General features: G+C 36.4%; 1 protein-coding gene across 2 annotated transcripts in view; it reads right to left on the reverse strand.

Annotated features, from left to right (window-relative positions):
• Nucleotides 1-18,979, reverse strand: part of INTU (inturned planar cell polarity protein) — a 114,164-nt gene that overhangs the window by 41,855 nt on the left and 53,330 nt on the right. For both annotated transcript variants that reach the window (XM_081303819.1, XM_081303818.1), the window contains exons 4-6: nucleotides 15,101-15,304; nucleotides 11,050-11,168; nucleotides 7,996-8,085 (exon numbers count right to left, since the gene is read on the reverse strand). In XM_081303819.1, the coding sequence (XP_081159945.1) occupies nucleotides 7,996-8,085; nucleotides 11,050-11,168; nucleotides 15,101-15,304 (413 nt within the window). The remainder of the gene's footprint in view (nucleotides 1-7,995; nucleotides 8,086-11,049; nucleotides 11,169-15,100; nucleotides 15,305-18,979) is intronic.

Consider the following 18,979-nt stretch of genomic DNA (forward strand, 5'->3'; position numbering starts at 1 on the left):
AACATCAAGTAGTTACACATTTTTCTCAGCAGCACATGGATCCTTCACAAAAATAGATCATATATTATGTCACAGGGCAACTCTTAGACAATATAAAGGAGTAGAAATAATACCATGCATCCTATCTGATCATAATGGAATGAAACTGAAAATCAACGATAAAAGAAGGAAGGAAAAATCATGCACCACGTGGAGAATGAACAATAGGTTACTGAATGACCAATGGGTGATAGAAGACATCAAGGAGGAAATTAAAAAATTCTTAGAGATAAATGAAAACACTGACATGACATATCGGAATCTATGGGACACATTGAAAGCAGTTTTAAGAGGAAAATTCATTGCTTGGAGTTCATTCCTTAAAAAAAGAAAAAACCAACAAATAAATGATCTCATACTTCATCTCAAAATCCTAGAAAAAGAAGAGCAAAATAACAGCAAAAGAAGTAGAAGGCAAGAAATAATTAAAATCAGAGCTGAAATTAATGAAATTGAAACAAAAGAAACAATTGAAAAAATTGACAAAACCAAAAGTTGGTTCTTTGAAAAAATAAATAAAATTGACAGACCCTTAGCCATGCTAACGAAGAGAAAAAGAGAGAGAACCCAAATTACTAGCATACGGGATGAAAAAGGCAATATCACAACAGACACTTCAGAAATACAGAAGATAATCAGAAATTACTTTGAATCCTTATACTCCAATAAAATAGAAGATAGTGAAGGCATCGATAAATTTCTTAAGTCATATGATCTGCCCAGATTGAGTCAGGAAGATATAGACAACCTAAACAGACCAATAACAATAGAGGAAATAGAAGAAACCATCAAAAGACTACCAACTAAGAAAAGCCCAGGACCGGATGGGTATACAGCAGAATTTTACAAAACCTTTAAAGAGGAACTAACACCAATACTTTTCAAGTTATTTCAGGAAATAGAAAAAGAGGGAGAACTTCCAAATACATTCTACGAGGCCAACATCACCCTGATTCCTAAACCAGACAAAGACACTTCAAAGAAAGAAAACTACAGACCAATATCTCTAATGAACCTAGATGCAAAAATCCTCAATAAAATTCTGGCGAATCGGATTCAAAAACATATCAAAAAAATTATACACCATGATCAAGTAGGATTCATCCCTGGGATGCAAGGCTGGTTCAATATACGGAAATCAATAAATGTTATTCACCACATCAATAGACTTAAAAATAAGAACCATATGATCATCTCGATAGATGCAGAAAAGGCATTCGACAAAGTACAGCATCCCTTTATGTTCAAAACTCTAGAAAAATTAGGGATAACAGGATCATACCTCAACATTGTTAAAGCAATCTATGATAAGCCACAGGCCAGCATCATCCTGAATGGAGAAAAATTGAAGGCATTCCCTCTAAGATCTGGAACAAGACAGGGATGCCCTCTCTCACCACTTCTGTTCAACATAGTCCTCGAAACACTGGCCAGAGCAATTAGACAGACGAAAGAAATTAAAGGCATAAAAATAGGAAAAGAAGAACTTAAATTATCACTATTTGCAGACGATATGATTCTATACCTAACAGACCCAAAAGGGTCTACAAAGAAACTATTAGAGTTAATAAATGAATTCAGCAAAGTGGCGGGATATAAAATCAACACGCATAAATCAAATGCATTCCTGTATATCAGCGACAAATCCTCTGAAACAGAAATGAGGACAACTACTCCATTCACAATATCCCCCCAAAAAATAAAATACCTGGGAATCAATCTAACAAAAGAGGTGAAAGACCTATACAATGAAAACTACAGAACCCTAAAAAGAGACATAGAAGAAGACCTCAGAAGATGGAAAAATATACCCTGCTCATGGATAGGCAGAACTAACATCATCAAAATGGCGATATTACCAAAAGTTCTCTATAAGTTCAATGCTATCCCAATCAAAATCCCAACAGCATTTCTTGTAGAAATAGATAAAACAATCAGGAAATTCATATGGAATAATAAAAGACCCAGAATAGCAAAAACAATGCTAAGCAGGAAGTGTGAATCAGGCGGTATAGCGATACCAGACTTCAAACTATACTACAGAGCAATAGTAACAAAAACAGCATGGTACTGGTACCAAAACAGGCGGGTGGACCAATGGTACAGAATAGAAGACACAGTAACCAATCCGCAAAACTACAACTATCTTATATTTGATAAAGGGGCTAAAAGCATGCAATGGAGGAAGGATAGCATCTTCAACAAATGGTGCTGGGAAAACTGGAAATCCATTTGCATCAAAATGAAACTGAATCCCTTTCTCTCGCCATGCACAAAAGTTAACTCAAAATGGATCAAGGAGCTCGATATTAAATCAGAGACACGGCGTCTGATAGAAGAAAAAGTCGGCTATGATCTACATACTGTGGGGTCAGGCCCCAAATTCCTCAATAGGACACCCATAGTGCAAGAGTTAACAACCAGAATCAACAAATGGGACTTACTCAAACTAAGAAGTTTTCTCTCAACAAAAGAAACAATTAGAGAGATAAACAGGGAGCCTACATCCTGGGAACAAATCTTTACCCCACACACTTCAGATAGAGCCCTAATATCCAGAGTATACAAAGAACTCAAAAAATTAGATAATAAGATAACAAATAACCCAATCAACAAATGGGCCAAGGACCTGAACAGACACTTCTCAGAGGAGGACATACAATCAATCAACAAGTACATGAAAAAATGCTCAACATCGCTAGCAGTCAGAGAAATGCAAATCAAAACCACCCTAAGATACCATCTCACTCCAGTAAGATTGGCAGCCATTAAGAAATCCAACAACAACAAGTGCTGGCGAGGATGTGGGGAAATGGGTACACTTGTTCATTGTTGGTGGGACTGCAAAATGGTGCAGCCAATTTGGAAAGCAGTATGGAGATTTCTTGGAAAGTTGGGAATGGAACCACCATTTGACCCAGCTATTCCCCTCCTCGGTCTATTCCCTAAAGACCTAACAAGAGCATGCTACAGGGACACTGCTATATCGATGTTCATAGCAGCACAATTCACCATAGCAAGATTGTGGAACCAACCTAGAAGCCCTTCAATAGATGAATGGATTAAAAAAATGTGGCATTTATACACAATGGAGTATTACTCTGCAATAAGAAATGACAAAATCATAGAATTTGGAGGGAAATGGATGGCATTAGAGCAGATTATGCTAAGTGAAGCTAGCCAATCCTTAAAAAACAAATGTCAAATGTCTTCTTTGATATAAGGGGAGTAACCAAGGACAGGGTAGAGACGAAGAGCTGGAGAAGAAGAATAACATTAAACAGGGATGATAGGCGGGAGGGAAAGTGAGAGTTAAGGGAAATTGCATGGAACTGGAAGGTGAGCCTCAGGGTTATACACAATTACATATAAGAGGAAAGGAGGAGTAGGAGAAAAATTATATAAGTGGAAGAAACGATTTATAGTAGAGGGGATGGAGAGAGAGTAGGGGAGGGGAGGGGAGGGGAGGGGTGAGGGGACAGTGGAGAATGGGATAGACAGCAGAATACATCAGTCACTAGAAAGGCAATTTGTAAATCAATGGAAATGTAACTGATGTGACACAGCAATCTGTATACGGGGTAAAAATGGGAGTTCATAACCCACTTGAATCAATCTGTGAAATATGGTATAATAAGAACTATGTAATGTTTTGAACAACCAACAATAAAATAATTAAAAAAAAATATAGGCTGGGAATTAAAACACAAGACCTAACTATATGTTGTTTGCAAGAGCCACACCTTGCAGGAAAAGACAGCCACAGGCTGAAAGTGAATAGATAGGAGGACATTATTAAAATGGCCATTTTACCCAAAGCAATATACAGATTCAATGCAATCCTCATCAAAATACCGATGACATTCTTCACAGAACTAGAAAACAGCTCTGAAATTCATTTGGAAGAATAAAAGACCCAAAATAGCCAAAGCAATTTGAAGCCAAAAAAGCAATGCTGTAGGCACCACAATCTCTGATTTCAAATTATACTACAGAGCTATAGTAACAAAAACAGTATGTATTGGCGTAAAAACAGACACAGAGACCAACAGAACATAACTGAAGACCCACAGACAAACCCACACAGATAGAATCATCTGATCCTTGACAAAGGTGCCAAAAACATACAATGGAGAAAAGACAGACTTTTTAAACAAATGGTGCTAGGAAAACTGGTTATCCATATGTAGAAGAATAAAAATAGACCCTTTCCTATCACCCTGAACAAAAAACAACTCAAAATGGATCACAGACCTAGGAATTACATACTACGCAGCTTCTAGGAGAAGACATAGGTTCAACACTCCAGCTTTTTTTTTGTTTTTATATATACCTTTATTTACTAATTTTTATGTGGTGCTGAGGATCGAACCCAGGGCCTCACACATGCTAGGCAAGTGCTCTACCACTGAGTTACAAACCCAGCTTTTAGGCAAAAGCGAGGACTTTCTCAACAGGACCCTGAAAGCTCAGTAAACAATGCCAAGAGTTAATGGGGGAAGGAGGGCATCAATTTAAAAAGCTTCTGTACAGCCAAGTAAACAATTAGGAACATGAAGAGAGAACCTATAGAATGGGAGAAAATCTTTGCTAGTTACTCTTCTGACAGAAGATTAATATCTAGAATATATAAAGAACTCAAAAAACTTTATATCAAAAAATCAAATAACCCAATTAATAAATGGGCCAACAAATTAAACAGACATTGCTCAAAAGAAGAAATACAAATGACCAACAAATATATGAAACAATGTTCAACATCATTAGCCATTAGGAAAATTCAAATCAAAACTACACTGAGGTTTCAACTACTTCACCTCACTCCCATCAGAGTGACAGCCATCAAGAATACAAACAATAATAAACATTGGGGAGGATATGGAGAAAAAGGAATACTTTCACACTGTTGGTGAGACTGTGAAGTAGTACTACCACCATGGAAACCATTATGGAGGTTCCTCAAAAGGATAGGAATGGAACTACTGTGTGACCCAGCTCACTACTTCTTTATTTATCCTAGAGCATCAAAGTCATCCCACTGCAGTGACACATGCACTCCCATGTTTAGAGCAGCACAATTCACAACAGCCAAACTGTGGAACCAGCCTAGGTGAATATCGATAGAGGAATGGATCAAGAAAATGTGGTACTTATACACAATGGAGTTTTACTGAGCTCTAAGAAAAAAGAAATTATGTGATCTGCAGGAAAATGGATGGAACTAGAGACGACCATGTTAAGTGAAATAATTCAAACTCAGAAGGTCAAGGAAGGTATTTTTTCTCTCACAAGTGGAAGCTAGAGAGGAAAAAGGAAAAGAAAGGGGGTGGTGGGGGTCGATCTCATGAAAATCAAAGAGAGATGAGTAGGGGAAAGGGAAACAAGGGGTGGGAGATGCAGAGACCGGGGAAAGTGCTGGGAAGTGATACTGGCCAAGTTATATTGTTATATTGTATACTATGTGCATGTACCAATATGTAACAAAAATCCTATCAGTATGTACAACTATAATACACAAGAATAAAATGGGGAAATAAAAAAGTGCTGTCATCTAGTGTGTATGTCAAAGTACTATTATCCTTTCCTGTTAAAGAATTTGAACTCCACATTTATGATACATTGTCTCTCTTTCTGTCCCAAACTAAAGTCACCTTCAAAACACAATCATTTTGAAATTGTTTACTGCAGCCAACTCTTGAGTTCCTACATATGATGGTAAAACAGACCATCAAGAAGTAAAGATCATATCCTCAAGAAGTGAAGATCAATTTCTCTCCTTAAGTATGAGCTGGATTTAGTAAATTCTAACAAATAGCATGTGGTGGAAATAACAGAGTGTCACTTGTAAGACTCAGCTATAAAGTATGACAGTCTACCCCCTTTTCTCTTTGGAACCACTTGCTTTGTGGGAAGCCTGCTGATGTGCTCTGAGGACACACAAGTAGCTCTATGCAGGGGTCCATGTGGCAAGGAATTAAGGCCTCCTGACAATGGCTATGGGTGACAGCCACCTCAGAAACAGATTCTCAGCTCCAGGTAAGCCTTCAGATGACTCTCCCTCCCCAACACTGAACTGCAACCTTGAGAGAGACCCTGAGCTAGAACCACCCACCATGTTGCTCCTAAAGTGTTGTTATCTCAACCATTATAAGATAATAAATGATCACTATTTGGGTTTGAATTATCGCTAAGTTTTGTGGGCTTTGATTTTTTTGGTCCTGGAGAATCAAACCCAGGGCCTTGTGCGTGCCAAGCAAGAGGTCTACTGCTGAGCCATAGCCTCAGCCCAAAATTACCCTTACATTTTTTTGGAGACTGTTACAGAGCAATAATTAATGTTCAATTATATGTGACAGAAATTTGGTTAACATAATCATTAGTAACAGAGAACAATCATATTTGTGTTCAGATTGTCAGGATAATGTACTTTTTGGTCCACCTTTTTCTTTCTTGGGAAGCTTAAACCCTAGAGAAACAATAAAGAAAATTTTATCTAAATTGATATCACTCACATACTATAGTATTTATTTTAATATTTGATCGCTATTTGGAAGACCACATGCCATGGTTCTGTGGACCCAAGGGGGATACTGTGTTTCACAGTTCCATAAAGGTTGCCCAAACATTTCTGAAGTTTAGGTGAGAATTTAAATTACAGGTTTTAAAAATCACTGAACAGATCAATTTCATGCATGTATGACTTTGTTCAAATGAACCCATATGTATAACTATAATGATCTAATTAAAAAATAAAAATAGGGATAATGTTTCAGCCCTTGGATGGTTACTACCAAGTGAAGTCCTCTCTGTGGAGTGCCAGATAACAATGAGTGGCATTCAGTAGGTATTCAGTTTTTTCTGTGTGTTAGCTGCATATAAATTTGAATCTTAGCTTTCTGTGTTTAATAAACACATCTCAATGTTAAAAAAGAATCACTGAACAGGAATATACAACCATTCTAACAGTAGTTTAAGTCAATCTCCTTGGGGCTGCTCTCCATGTTATACTCTGTTTCCTGCTTGGTTTCTGATTTCTATGACATTACAGCGTCAGTGTAGTAAAATTCAGACAGACCCTTATTCAATTTCCAGTTTTGCCCCTTGCTAACTATATAACGTGTGGCAAATTATTTAATCCTCTCTTGGTTCTAGTTTCCTCATCTGTAAAATGGAGTCAGCAATCACTAGTGTATCTGGAGCTGATTTTGAAGGTTAAATGAGATTCATAAATGTAAAGGGATCTAATGCAGTCCCTGGGCTAGTGGCCATTTCATTATAAATGTCAATACTATTTTTATTTCCAACTACTAATATGAGATGTATTTCAAAACACTTGCAAAAAAATTAAGAAGAAGGGGCTGAGGTTGTGGATCAGTGGTGGAGTGCTTGCCTAGCATATGTGAGGAACTGGGTTCAAGCCTCAGCACCACATAAAAATAAAGGCATTGTGTCCATCTACAACTAAAAAAAAATTTTTTTTAAAAAGTACAAGGGAAGCTATGATAAAAGAAGACTATGGTAAAAGAAACAGCAATAGAGAAGTCATTCTTTTGTCAGAGAATTCAACATTAGGGTAAAACACCCTCCTGCTGTCCTTTAATTCTTCAAATTCTCCAACAGTTAAAAAAAAAATTGCAAACATGCCAAATCCAAACCACAGTACTGGCAAAAGATTGAGCAGAGGATCAGATCATCTCTTGGCCAACTCTGTACTGGCCACAATGAAGGGAAGTGTCCTGAGCACCCAGCTTTACTAACTGGTCCAGGTAGGCCTCCATGGCACCTTTCTATAGTGTTCACACTGGATGCAGACAACTATCTCACTAAGTAACATACCTATAAGGCATAAAAATGTTTAAGCAGCTTACAGTTTGACAAAAATGTCAATTTTAATGAAACAGATTTTGTTAAATTTTTTTAGAAATGATTTTAATGTAAACAAAAATGTCAACTTACTCTTCAGCAGGCAAGCCAATTAACAACAACTTGTCGGATTGTTTCAAATAAGCCACATGAATTTGTTTTCCATTTAAAAGGAGGGATGAGCTAAGAAAAAAAACATTTAAAATTAAGTTAGAATATTTTTAAATGTCATAAATTTATAAAAAATACCCATAAAAAATTACATATGGTATGATTTAAGATCTGAATACTCAATAAGCAAATTTCTTGGCATATACCTAACTGCCACACAGAAAAGGCAAGGATTTATATGACGACAAAATACATTCTAAACTATTTTAAAAACAGAAACAGAAATAACCCAACAAATTCTAGGCCAAAAAAACTAGACTCAGCATTTTTAAAAAGCTGAAATTCTTTTGTTAACAAAGTGACTATGCACAACTTTTTTCAAAAGAAAGCCATCCATCCCCGTTGGTCAATTTAATAAAGCTCTTGTGACTGCCTATTCATGAGCATGATTTGCTAAAGATAATACAAAGAAAGGAAAGCAGACATGATCCCAGCTTAGAAGATGATAATTCAATAGGAAACACAGACTATAAATAAGTAACAAAAACATATATCAGGTTTAAACTTGTTCTCAAGGAAACTTTTGGGGTGATGGAGATATTCACTGTGGTAGTGGTTTAGTGATCTCTGTAACTGCCAGAATTGTTAAAACTGAATATATTACACATGTTGAGTTTATTGTACTTCAATTGTTTCACAAAGCTAAAAAAATTAAATGTGTTCTCAAAAGAGATATGATAATAACTATGGAAATACAGAGAACAGAGTGTGTGGGAAATTTCTAAAAAATATTGTTAGTTGTATATGGACACAATACCTTTATTTTGTGTATTTAGTTTTTTTATATGGTGCTGGAGATTGTACCCAGTGCCTCACGCATGCTAGGCAAGCACCCTACCTCTAAGCCACAACCCCAGCCCACGTGTGTGGGATTTTAAATATGAATTATTAAACAGATTTTTTATCCCAAAAGAACATCATTTTTGTTTTCAAATGAAGTTTTAAAATAAATATATTTTTGCACAAATATCAGACTTATGGTCATATTAATATTACTAGAATTTAAAAATTGTTAAGGAACCACCAAAATAATAATTTTCCTATTCGCTTCTTCAAAAAGGTTTTTCTAACTGTATTTACTACTTTTTGCATTTTAATTCCATACCTAATTATTAATAACAAGATCTAACTATTAATTAAAATGACATTTATCCTATACAATCAAGGGGGAAAGCAAATCTACATGGAGTCCACCCCAAACAAACTTTCTTTATAAATGAGGACTTTACCATGAAACATTATGCTAAATGAAAAGAAGTCAGTCACTAGAAACCACACATCATACGATTCCAATCAAATGACAAGTCTGGAATAGGGAAATCCTTAGGGATAGAAAGCAGATTAGCCTAGGGCTTGGCTTGGGGAAGACAGGCTGATTATAAAGGAAACGGGCTTTCTTTCTTTTTTGGGAGGGGCGTGTAACCAGGGATTGAACCCAGGGGCACTTATTAAGCCACATACTCAACCCATTTTTATTTTTTATTTTGAGACAGGGCCTCACTAAATTGCTGAAGCTGGCTTTGGACTTGTGCTCCTCCCATGTCAGCCTCCAGAGCTGCTGGGATTAGAGGTGTGTGCCACCACACCTGGCATAAGGTTTCTTTTTGAAGCAATTAAAATGTTCTAAAATTGACCTTAGTGATGGCCGCACACATCTGTCAATGCACTTGAAACCACTTACCCATGTGCACTTTTTAAATGGCTGAAATATATTGTTTATGAACAATAGCTCAATAGAGGTGGTTTCAAAAAAAAAAAAAAAAGGGCTACGGAAATAGCTCAGTTGTATAGCACTTGCCTAGGATGCCTTGGGTTCAATCCCAGCAGGGCAAAAATAAAAATAAAAACAGTCCTGCAGTATGCTTTTATGAATGTGAATTTATATATTAAATGGAGCCTTGGGCAATACTTTCCTGAAGATGAACTATATATATCATACCTAAACTCAGAGAGTTAAACATGAATTTTATTTAGGAAAATAAGGACATTCATTCTTCTTCCTATTGTCCTATAGATCCTACCTCTTATAAAATCATAGAAGCATCACCTGTACCAGAAGATGGGAAATGAAGTTAAAGCCTAGAAAATCTAACTTGGTGTTTTATCATTAATATGAGGAATCTTAAAACTTGAAATAAAATTTCTTTTTAAACTCTAAAATTGTTAAAATATTAAGGAAGAAAAAGTGTTTGTAATATTTAATTTATTATGAGGAAAAAAAATTCAAAAATTTTGAGCTTTCTCATCTCAAAGGCCCTGGCATTTCAGTCAGGACTTGATAAATCAAAGTGGAATAGCTCTGTAACTATGTTTTACATATACACATGTATGTGTGTGTGTGTGTGTGTGTGTGTGTGTGTGTGTATATATATATGTATATATATATACATATATATATATATATATACACATACATATACATATATATGTATATATGTATATGTGTGTGTGTGTATACATATAAAATTATTTGGCATTAGACTTGCTTATTCATCACTGAATAAACCTCACAGATGACAATTTTCCTGAATATGCCTCTTAAAGTATTCTGTATTTTTATATTGCTGTTTTAAGAATAGATTATTTTCTAATTATATGAAAAATTCAGTGTTCTGAAAGGCATTGCCTAGCAAGTTACCCATCAAGATAAAAAATGAAGCCTAGACTCATAATAATGCCATGTTTAAAAGACATGACCTTTATGAAGAAACACAGGTCATTAGCCCAATTCCATCATTAAAGTATGAAACACCTAGATCCAACTGTACTGGAAACCTACACTCTAAATTTAATAGATGGCTGGTGGAAAGAATTTGGATGAAACCAAATTCTTCAGACATCCTATCCTATATATCAGTATAGGTATCTATCTTATAGATAAAAGTATATTTGTATAATAGATAAATTTAGCATTTTGTTAGAATCAAAGAAAAGAACTTGAAAGAAATGTAGTTAAAGCTAAATAAAAAATTTTACCTAGTAACTTGTGTCCCAGTTACATTTTCCAGCATGTCACAGAGTGTGAGAAAAATTCCTCTCACACTTTTAAGCTTCTGAGATGCTTCAGACATTGGATAGTGATAAAGAATTTCCTGCTGTTAAATGAAAGGAAACAGAAAAAATAACCCTCCTGAATTTCCAGCCATTATTTTTGTCATGGATGGTTCAGACTTTGTATTAAGAACAAAACAAAAAAGAATTCTGACTTCAGTGTGAGTTTTACTCAAACACAAGGAGAGAAGTATGCTTGGAATTTGAACACATTAACTAGCATTTGAAAATTGGTTAGAGATTGCCAATTGCTCATGGTACCAAAATATATACTAGGATACTGATTATTAAAATTATAATTAATTTAATTTCAAAATGTTTTAAATTTTAATCTTAACAGTAATTTCTAATACTAATATTTTATTGTATTTCATTACACAGACATTTCCATCTTCCAGAGTTATACAGCTACACACACCACATACAACTTTTAGGAGTCCTTAAATGAAGTGCCTTTCATATTGCCTTTTAAAAGATCATCTTTATCCATTTTGGTAAAATTATTAAATATTTATTCAAAATCAATAAAAATCTGCAATTAAGCTACAAAATAAGAATATAAGATGAAATTAAAGTCATACACACAGAAAAAAAATAATATTATAAAATCCTATTTGTCATAAATTTGAAAGGGTTTGCATACCACAAATTAATATTAATTCAAACATTAAAAGAGAGCACATTTTGTTTTACATTATTGGAAATACTAATCTATAAGATAAATCACAAAATGCTTAATAATTTTCTATTTTTAAGCAGAGCATGTTTCCATGAAAAAAAAAATAGCTTTTACAAAGTAAAACAGCATATTTCAAAATCAGGTTAGGCAATGTGCTAACACTTTTTAAAACATGAAGAGATGAACCATTTTGTTTCTCACTTTTGTGCTTTTAAGGAAACAAGACTAATTAAAAGCAGGCAAAATAAAAATTTCTAGATAGAAACCATGGGGAACTCAGACTATTTTCTAGTTACTATTTAATGACTACATCCATAAATTTAATATGGCCACAGCTGAAAACCTGAACCCCTTAAATATCTACCTCTTTTTCCTTGGTTCTCCATCTCTGTAAAGAGTATTAAACAACTTGATTTGGTCTCTTTATACAAGCAATATGACACCGTGTCCAAGGCAATTTTTAAATTATGACAAATAAATCAGGATAAATTTGGACATTTCTGCTTTTGTTTCTTACTAAGCACAAAATACTTCAATATAAGCAAATTGTTATGAGATACGTTGGCCAAATACACTCTGCCTCACAGTTCAAATTTTTTGCAATATTTTCAGTGTAAAAACAGTTACCAACCACTATTTTATCTTTAAAAATTAAGTCAAACATTGATTAAGAACTACTGTTATGTGTACTTGATAAGTTTAAACCTTGGCCAATGAATACTTCAATTGCATTTAGATAAAAATACCAAACATTGTTTTCAACAAATAGTCTTTGATTAGTTTTTGAAATCTCTCAGTTTATAGTCTTTATACTCCAAGTCTTGAAGAAAAAAAGTTTTTATCACACATGTAACTCACAAAAAAACCAAAATGACCCTTTGACATTTCACTGTAAAATATACTAGTTAAAAAAGGTCAATTGAGAGTCTCCATTCTGTTTTACACGCTCAGTAGGAAGGCCCTGGCAAGCTCTACAGTTCCTCACCAATTTAATTAGCTGTATTTTAAGCAATTTCTAGTAGCATGCATTTGCAGCAACTTCCACTCTGTTCAGTATGAATAAAAAGCCTCTCCTAATTACAGTGTTGATACAGGGCTGGCAGCAGACAGACCTGTTCATTTGTGAAACATCTACACACTTTCCCAGGAAAAGAAAGGCGAGGACAACAAAAGGTCTTAGCAGTCTCCCACTACAAAATGACCTGGAGAGACTCAGGATACAATTATTCCTGAAATTTGCTGGGGGTTTTATATAACAAATGCTTAAATGCCTCACTTGTTTTAAAGATATAAGGAGCCAATAATACAAGAAATTAGAATTACTAACTCCAACTCTCTATGTATTTTTTAGAAAATAGAAAATTGCAAAAATATGAATGAATATCTTCTTTGCCATTTCAAATATTAATTTCTAACATAAGAAGCAACACAGAGAACTATATCTCTTGGAATAAATAAATGGCTTTGGCATTGAAAATGTCACTTCTATTTGGTGCATTATGGTAAAGTAAATGCTTTCAGAGACTCTCATTTTGTAAAACCAGATGCTGCAGCAAAACACTCTTGCTGAATTGCTTGCATGCAAAAAAACAGAGGTTCCCAAGGGCCTCTCCCCACATTCTTCCAACATTCCCTTTCACTGCAAAGCAAGCAGGGCCTTAGAAGTACTGAATTCAGGGCAATAGGCCACAGCAGGGTTGTCCTAAGGACGGATGTCCACAGGAGCTTTAATCAAAACACTGAGCTCTGGGCTAGCAGCAAGGTAGATGAGCTGAGCTGAGGGCCACGACTTTAAGCAGAGACCTCAAGGAAGGCTGAAGTGCTCCAGGCTGGTGGCAGAAGCCTAAGAAGCAAGTTCTCCCTGAAGGAAAGTATTCCCACTTTAGAACCACAGGATTCACAAGATAAAAGCAAGCAGTAAGTTTAGACAAAGATCCTCAAAGATGTAAGGTTTGGATCCTGATGTTTACCGTTAATGGTTGAATCCTAATGTCTCCCAAAGATCCATATTACCAGCCTGTGGCATTACTGTAGGGTGGCAAAACCTTGAATCATGAAGAAGTTAAAAAACCTGACAAGAACAATAATGAGCAATGAGATTACATCAGTAATAAAAAGTATACCATCAAAGAAACGTCCAGGACTTGATGGCTCACAAGTGAATTCTACCAACTTTTTAATGAAGAATACTATGCTTTTCTTAAAAAGAAAAAAATGAAGAGGCGGGTCCTTCCAAACTCATCCTATGAGGCCAGCATTACCCTGATAACTAAAAACACAAGGAAAAATAAGAAGAAAACTATAGGCCAATAAACATTTAAATATAAGATTCAAAGCTATGAAACTACTAAGAGAAAACAGGAGAAATGTCTTGGAACATTAGGCTGAGAGAAGATCTTTTTTTTTTTTTTTTTTTTTTTTTTAAACAAGGCCCTAAACAAAAGACAATGAAAGCAAAAATTGACAAATGGAACTACATCAAACTACTAAGCTTCTGCACAGCAAAGAAAACCATCAACACAACTATGAGACAACCTATAGGATGGAAGAAAAGATCTGCAAACTAAACATCTGACAAGGGGTTAATATCCAGAATCTATAAGGACTCAATTTACTAGCAAAAGACAGAAAAAAAGCCCCAAAAAATGTGTTCAAGAAACACTGAGAAATGAATTTTAAAAATATAAGCCAGGCATGTTGGCACATGCCTGTATCCCAGTGGGTCAGGAGGCTGAGGCAGGAGGATCATGAGTTCAAAGCCAGCCTCAGCCAACTTAGTGAGTAAAAGACATCAAAACTATTTACAACTTATGAAAAAAATGTTAGCACTACCTGTAACCAGCAGGAAGGACAATGCCTGAAAAAGGCACCAGGAACTCTCTGGGGTGATGGAGATGCCCCATGTCATAGGGAGTGTGATACTGCTTACACAAGTGCACAGATGTGTGGAAACTTCTGAAATTGCACACTTGAAATTGTTTAAATTTGTTATATATAAATAATTTCTCAATAAAGCTGACCAAAAAAATAGGTCCTTAGCTTCTAGAAGTACTGCAACAACACCTTCTCCCTTCACCTTTTCCTACAGCTTAAAATAACTGAATAGTCGATTCATTTTTATTTTAAAAACGTGTAGTGTGAGATATTCATATATACAGGAATATAAAGTATACAGTTTTAAATAATAATAATAAAACACAGTTAATTCCTTGTAGTTTCTTCTTCAAATAAAAAATGCTCATTTACTAGGAAGACCGTAAAAGGTCCTTCTCCCCCTGCTACATCCAAGTCACTCACCTCTTCCTTCGAGATATCCGAGTGGAGCTGCAGCGTGAGGTACATGATGATGTGAGGCGAGTTCACGATATTCTGCGGGATGCTCCCAGCCTCTTCTCCCCACAGCAGTTTGACTAAATCATTTGTGTTAGACTGTGCCTTCTTCTTTCTTAGTTGGTTTGTTTCCTTTTTTACAGCATACGCATTTTCAAATGTCAGTTTCACCTTTAAAAATTAAAACAAGGTGTTGGTTTTAAACAAGGCAAAATTAGCTGCATTTTCCCCAAAGAAGGTGAGCTGCACACATGCTCGCGAGCGTGAGTTCACTGTGGCTAGATCACCCAGGCCAGGTCCTGATGGCAGGGCTGTGTGTTCTCTCAGCATCTCCAGCTTCAGCTCCTTGCACAGGGCCTGGCACAAACAACCACAGGTGTTTATTGAGTGAGGAAGGATACAATGCTCTGCACAAACATCCCTTAACTTAAACTTAATCGGTGACCACACAAACATAAAGATTGTGAAAAAACAGAAATCAGACGCTGTGACGGTGCAGAGGGCAACAGTACACTGCGACTGCCGAAGGCCCAGCCACCTGAGGAGGAGAAGGGAAGGGATTCAGGATGGAAAGTGGCCTGGCTCAGCCAGTCGGCTCTCCACTCAAACACGCTTCTCTCAGACATCCTTGGGGGTCCGTTAAAATAAAGGCTAAGAGGGTAAAAAGCCATCACCACGCTGGACCTTGGAACATGACCCTATAAAGATATCTGTCAATTTTATCAAGACACTTCATTTTGTGGCTTGTTACCCAGATTGCTAAGAATCCAGAATGTGGCCATTTTCAAGCTGTTAAAAGGTGGCTTCCACTCCTCAACGTTTCCTTGAAACATTGGCCCAGGATAAACCTCTCATTTCGAGGACACCTCAGTGTGTATCTTGACTAAAAAGTCGATTGTGAGTAATGAGGACATCATCACAAGCTATGTAAGTACAAGGTAAGTATCTACGGACATTGACGACAATCAATAAAGTTTAAAATCTAAACATCAAAGTCCGACAATATTTTTAAAATAAAGTTGAACTTTTAAAGGAAAAGGACAAATTCTTGTTTAAGAACAAAGAAAACTAATCAATATTTAAAAGCAGATAAAATTGTTTGCAGTAAGGTATATTTGGGATAGTTTATTAATAAAGTAATAATTCCCATTTTAATAAATTTATTGCAAGAGATACCATTTTCAAAGTCAACCTAAAAAGGCATGATGAATTCTACCATTACACTCTCCTTTTCTAAAAATATTTTTTTAGTTATAGATGGACACAATACCTTTATTTTATTAATTTATTTTTATGTAGTGCTAAGGATCGACCCAGTGCCTCACACACGCGATTATGAGCACTCTACCACTGAGCCCCAGCCCCAGCCCTACAGTCACTCTTTTAAAAATGAGCTTTACATATTTTCATCAAAAATGTTAAGCACACTTAAAAAAAAAAAATCACTCAAAACCCTACCTGCTCATCTGTTACCAGTATTACACCATAAATCTTTCTTGATGAATAAAATCTTCCAAAATAAAAAGGACAGATGCTCCCGTTTTGTTGGCTAGCAGTGACTGCTTATGGTTGTATCCAATTTTTCTTATCTGTAGCTCATGGTGGCATTTCAGAAGCACAAGATTTCTTTGTCTGCCTAAGTGGACTAAGTTAAACACACACCTCTTCTGAGTCTCAGGCTTTATTTTATACACAAGTTGCTATAGTTTGGATTTGTTTGGGGGCGGGTGGGTGGCACCCTGCCACTGCTAGCTACATCACTAGCTCTTTAGTTTGGATTTTAAATATGCCCCAAAGGTCCATGTGGCTAAAGCCTTGGTCCCCAGCAGGGGGAAACCAGAAGGTGATGGAAACCTCCAGAGTGGGCTCAGTAAGAGGTCTTTACATAATGGGGCATGCCCTCTAAGTGGTGCTTTCCTCTCTCTCTCTCTTTTGCTCCCTGCCATGAAACAAGCAGTTTTACTCCATCACTCGCTGCCCCCTACTGCCATCTGGCACTCCCACAGAAGCCTAAAAGCAATAGGTTCACCTTTCCAATCATGAACTAGAATGTCTAAAACTGTGAGCCAAAATGAACCTTTTTTCTTTTTAAGTTGATTATCTCAGGTATTTGTAACAGTGATATTAAGCTAACTAACACAGAAGTAGAAAAGAAAAGACACTGGGTCTCAATTCATCCATATGTATTTATTCAGAAAAAAGATGAAGTTATGAAGACCAGTAGTCAGTAGTGATTTTTATACTAAGTAGCAGGAGAGAAGTTCTTCATGAAATGTTTCTGAGGCATGATAGTCATGTTTCTTTACAAAACATTCAATGTAATTTTAATTGGAAAAGATCAACATTTACTAATTTTTTGTTTTCTATAAACCTGATGTTAAAAAATAAACCTTCTGTATCTGAACATTATATTTAAAAAGGCCAAATAAAAAATTAGAATATTTCTGGGAAAAGATATTAAACAAACTGAACAAAAATATAAAAAATTAGAGACCCCCAAGTGGGAACAATCAAGGGTTGTCTTTCAATGAAAATTAACACAGGCTGAAGTGAGAGTTGAAAAGATGCCACTTTTAAATGGGTATAAAAAAGAATATTTGGGTGGGGTCTTGACCTCATGGGCTACAGGTCAGCACAGTATGGCCTGAGGGACTAGGTCCTGAAGGTGGCACCTCTCTAGTGGGGACAGCATCAACAGTGGTGAGCAGGAGGGAAGGGACAGAGAAGGCACAGGACTCGCAGCAGGGAGGGTCTTCCCAGCTTAGTCCTGTGGAAGGAGGGGTTAAAAGACAGCATGCATCTCACCAAAAATAACAAAAGGGAGTTTGCTCGTAGATTTAAAACTTCACTAATTTTACTTCAGGCAGCAGCAACAACCTGAAATGTAAGACTGGTTTGCTACGCTTGGTTAAAATGACACATGTACTTGAAAAGCCACTTTCCTGCTGCCATTGGCAAACAATCTCACTCCTTTTCTGTGGTACAGGGAACCTTTTCCCCTCACCATGACAAAAGCCAAACAAAACACGGGTCAGTATTTTAAACTCCATAACATAAAAATAATTATACTTTAGAAAGACATTTAAAAGCTCACATGTAAAGTAGATTGTAAATGTAGAGAAACCTGGGTGCCTTCATAAAACGGTAAAGGTGAGACAGCCAAATTAAGAGTTAAGGGCTACATTTTAAAAGGGGTTGATACATATAAATATTAAGAACGTGCTTTATGTGAAACACCTTTGTTAACTAACATAAGTTAGGTTATTGGAACCTTGGCTTCTCCGCAGACTTTGGGCTGTGACATGGTCCCGGCACCTCCTGTCTCCTGATTTGTGCAGTCTGCCCTTCCCTCCTCCATCCCTCCAGCTGAGGTGAGGATGTGCCTTCCTCAGGTCCCACCACACCTCCCTACAATCACGGCTGCCAAGGTCTCCCTGCTGAGCCACTCCCCTCTCTTATTTCAGCCCACCCTCGTTAGAGCCCCGCCAGCCTCTACCACGAAGGCAGACGGCAGATGCTCTCAGCTCTGGCCAGCGTCCTCTCTGCAGACCAGGGAGGCTCTGGGATATGAAACTGCCCCACCTCCCATTCTGTGCCGTCTTTCTCATATCTGGGCTGCTCTCCACGTGTCTCATCCTCTCCCCAGGGCTAAAAAGGGGCAGATGCTTTCTATATTCCTTAGTCAAAATTCTCAAGGAACCAAATCTGATTGGCTCAGGAAATTATCTGTCCTCCACGCTCTGATATTTTAAAACTTTAAAACTTAATCCTTAAGTATGTATCTCCTAAGGTTTATCACTTAAGAAATTTAGCATGTTCCCTAGTCCAAAAATCTGAAATCTAAAA

This window comes from Spermophilus citellus, assembly GCF_964194105.1.
Source record: "Spermophilus citellus genome assembly, chromosome: 8".
Lineage (NCBI taxonomy): Eukaryota > Metazoa > Chordata > Mammalia > Rodentia > Sciuridae > Spermophilus > Spermophilus citellus.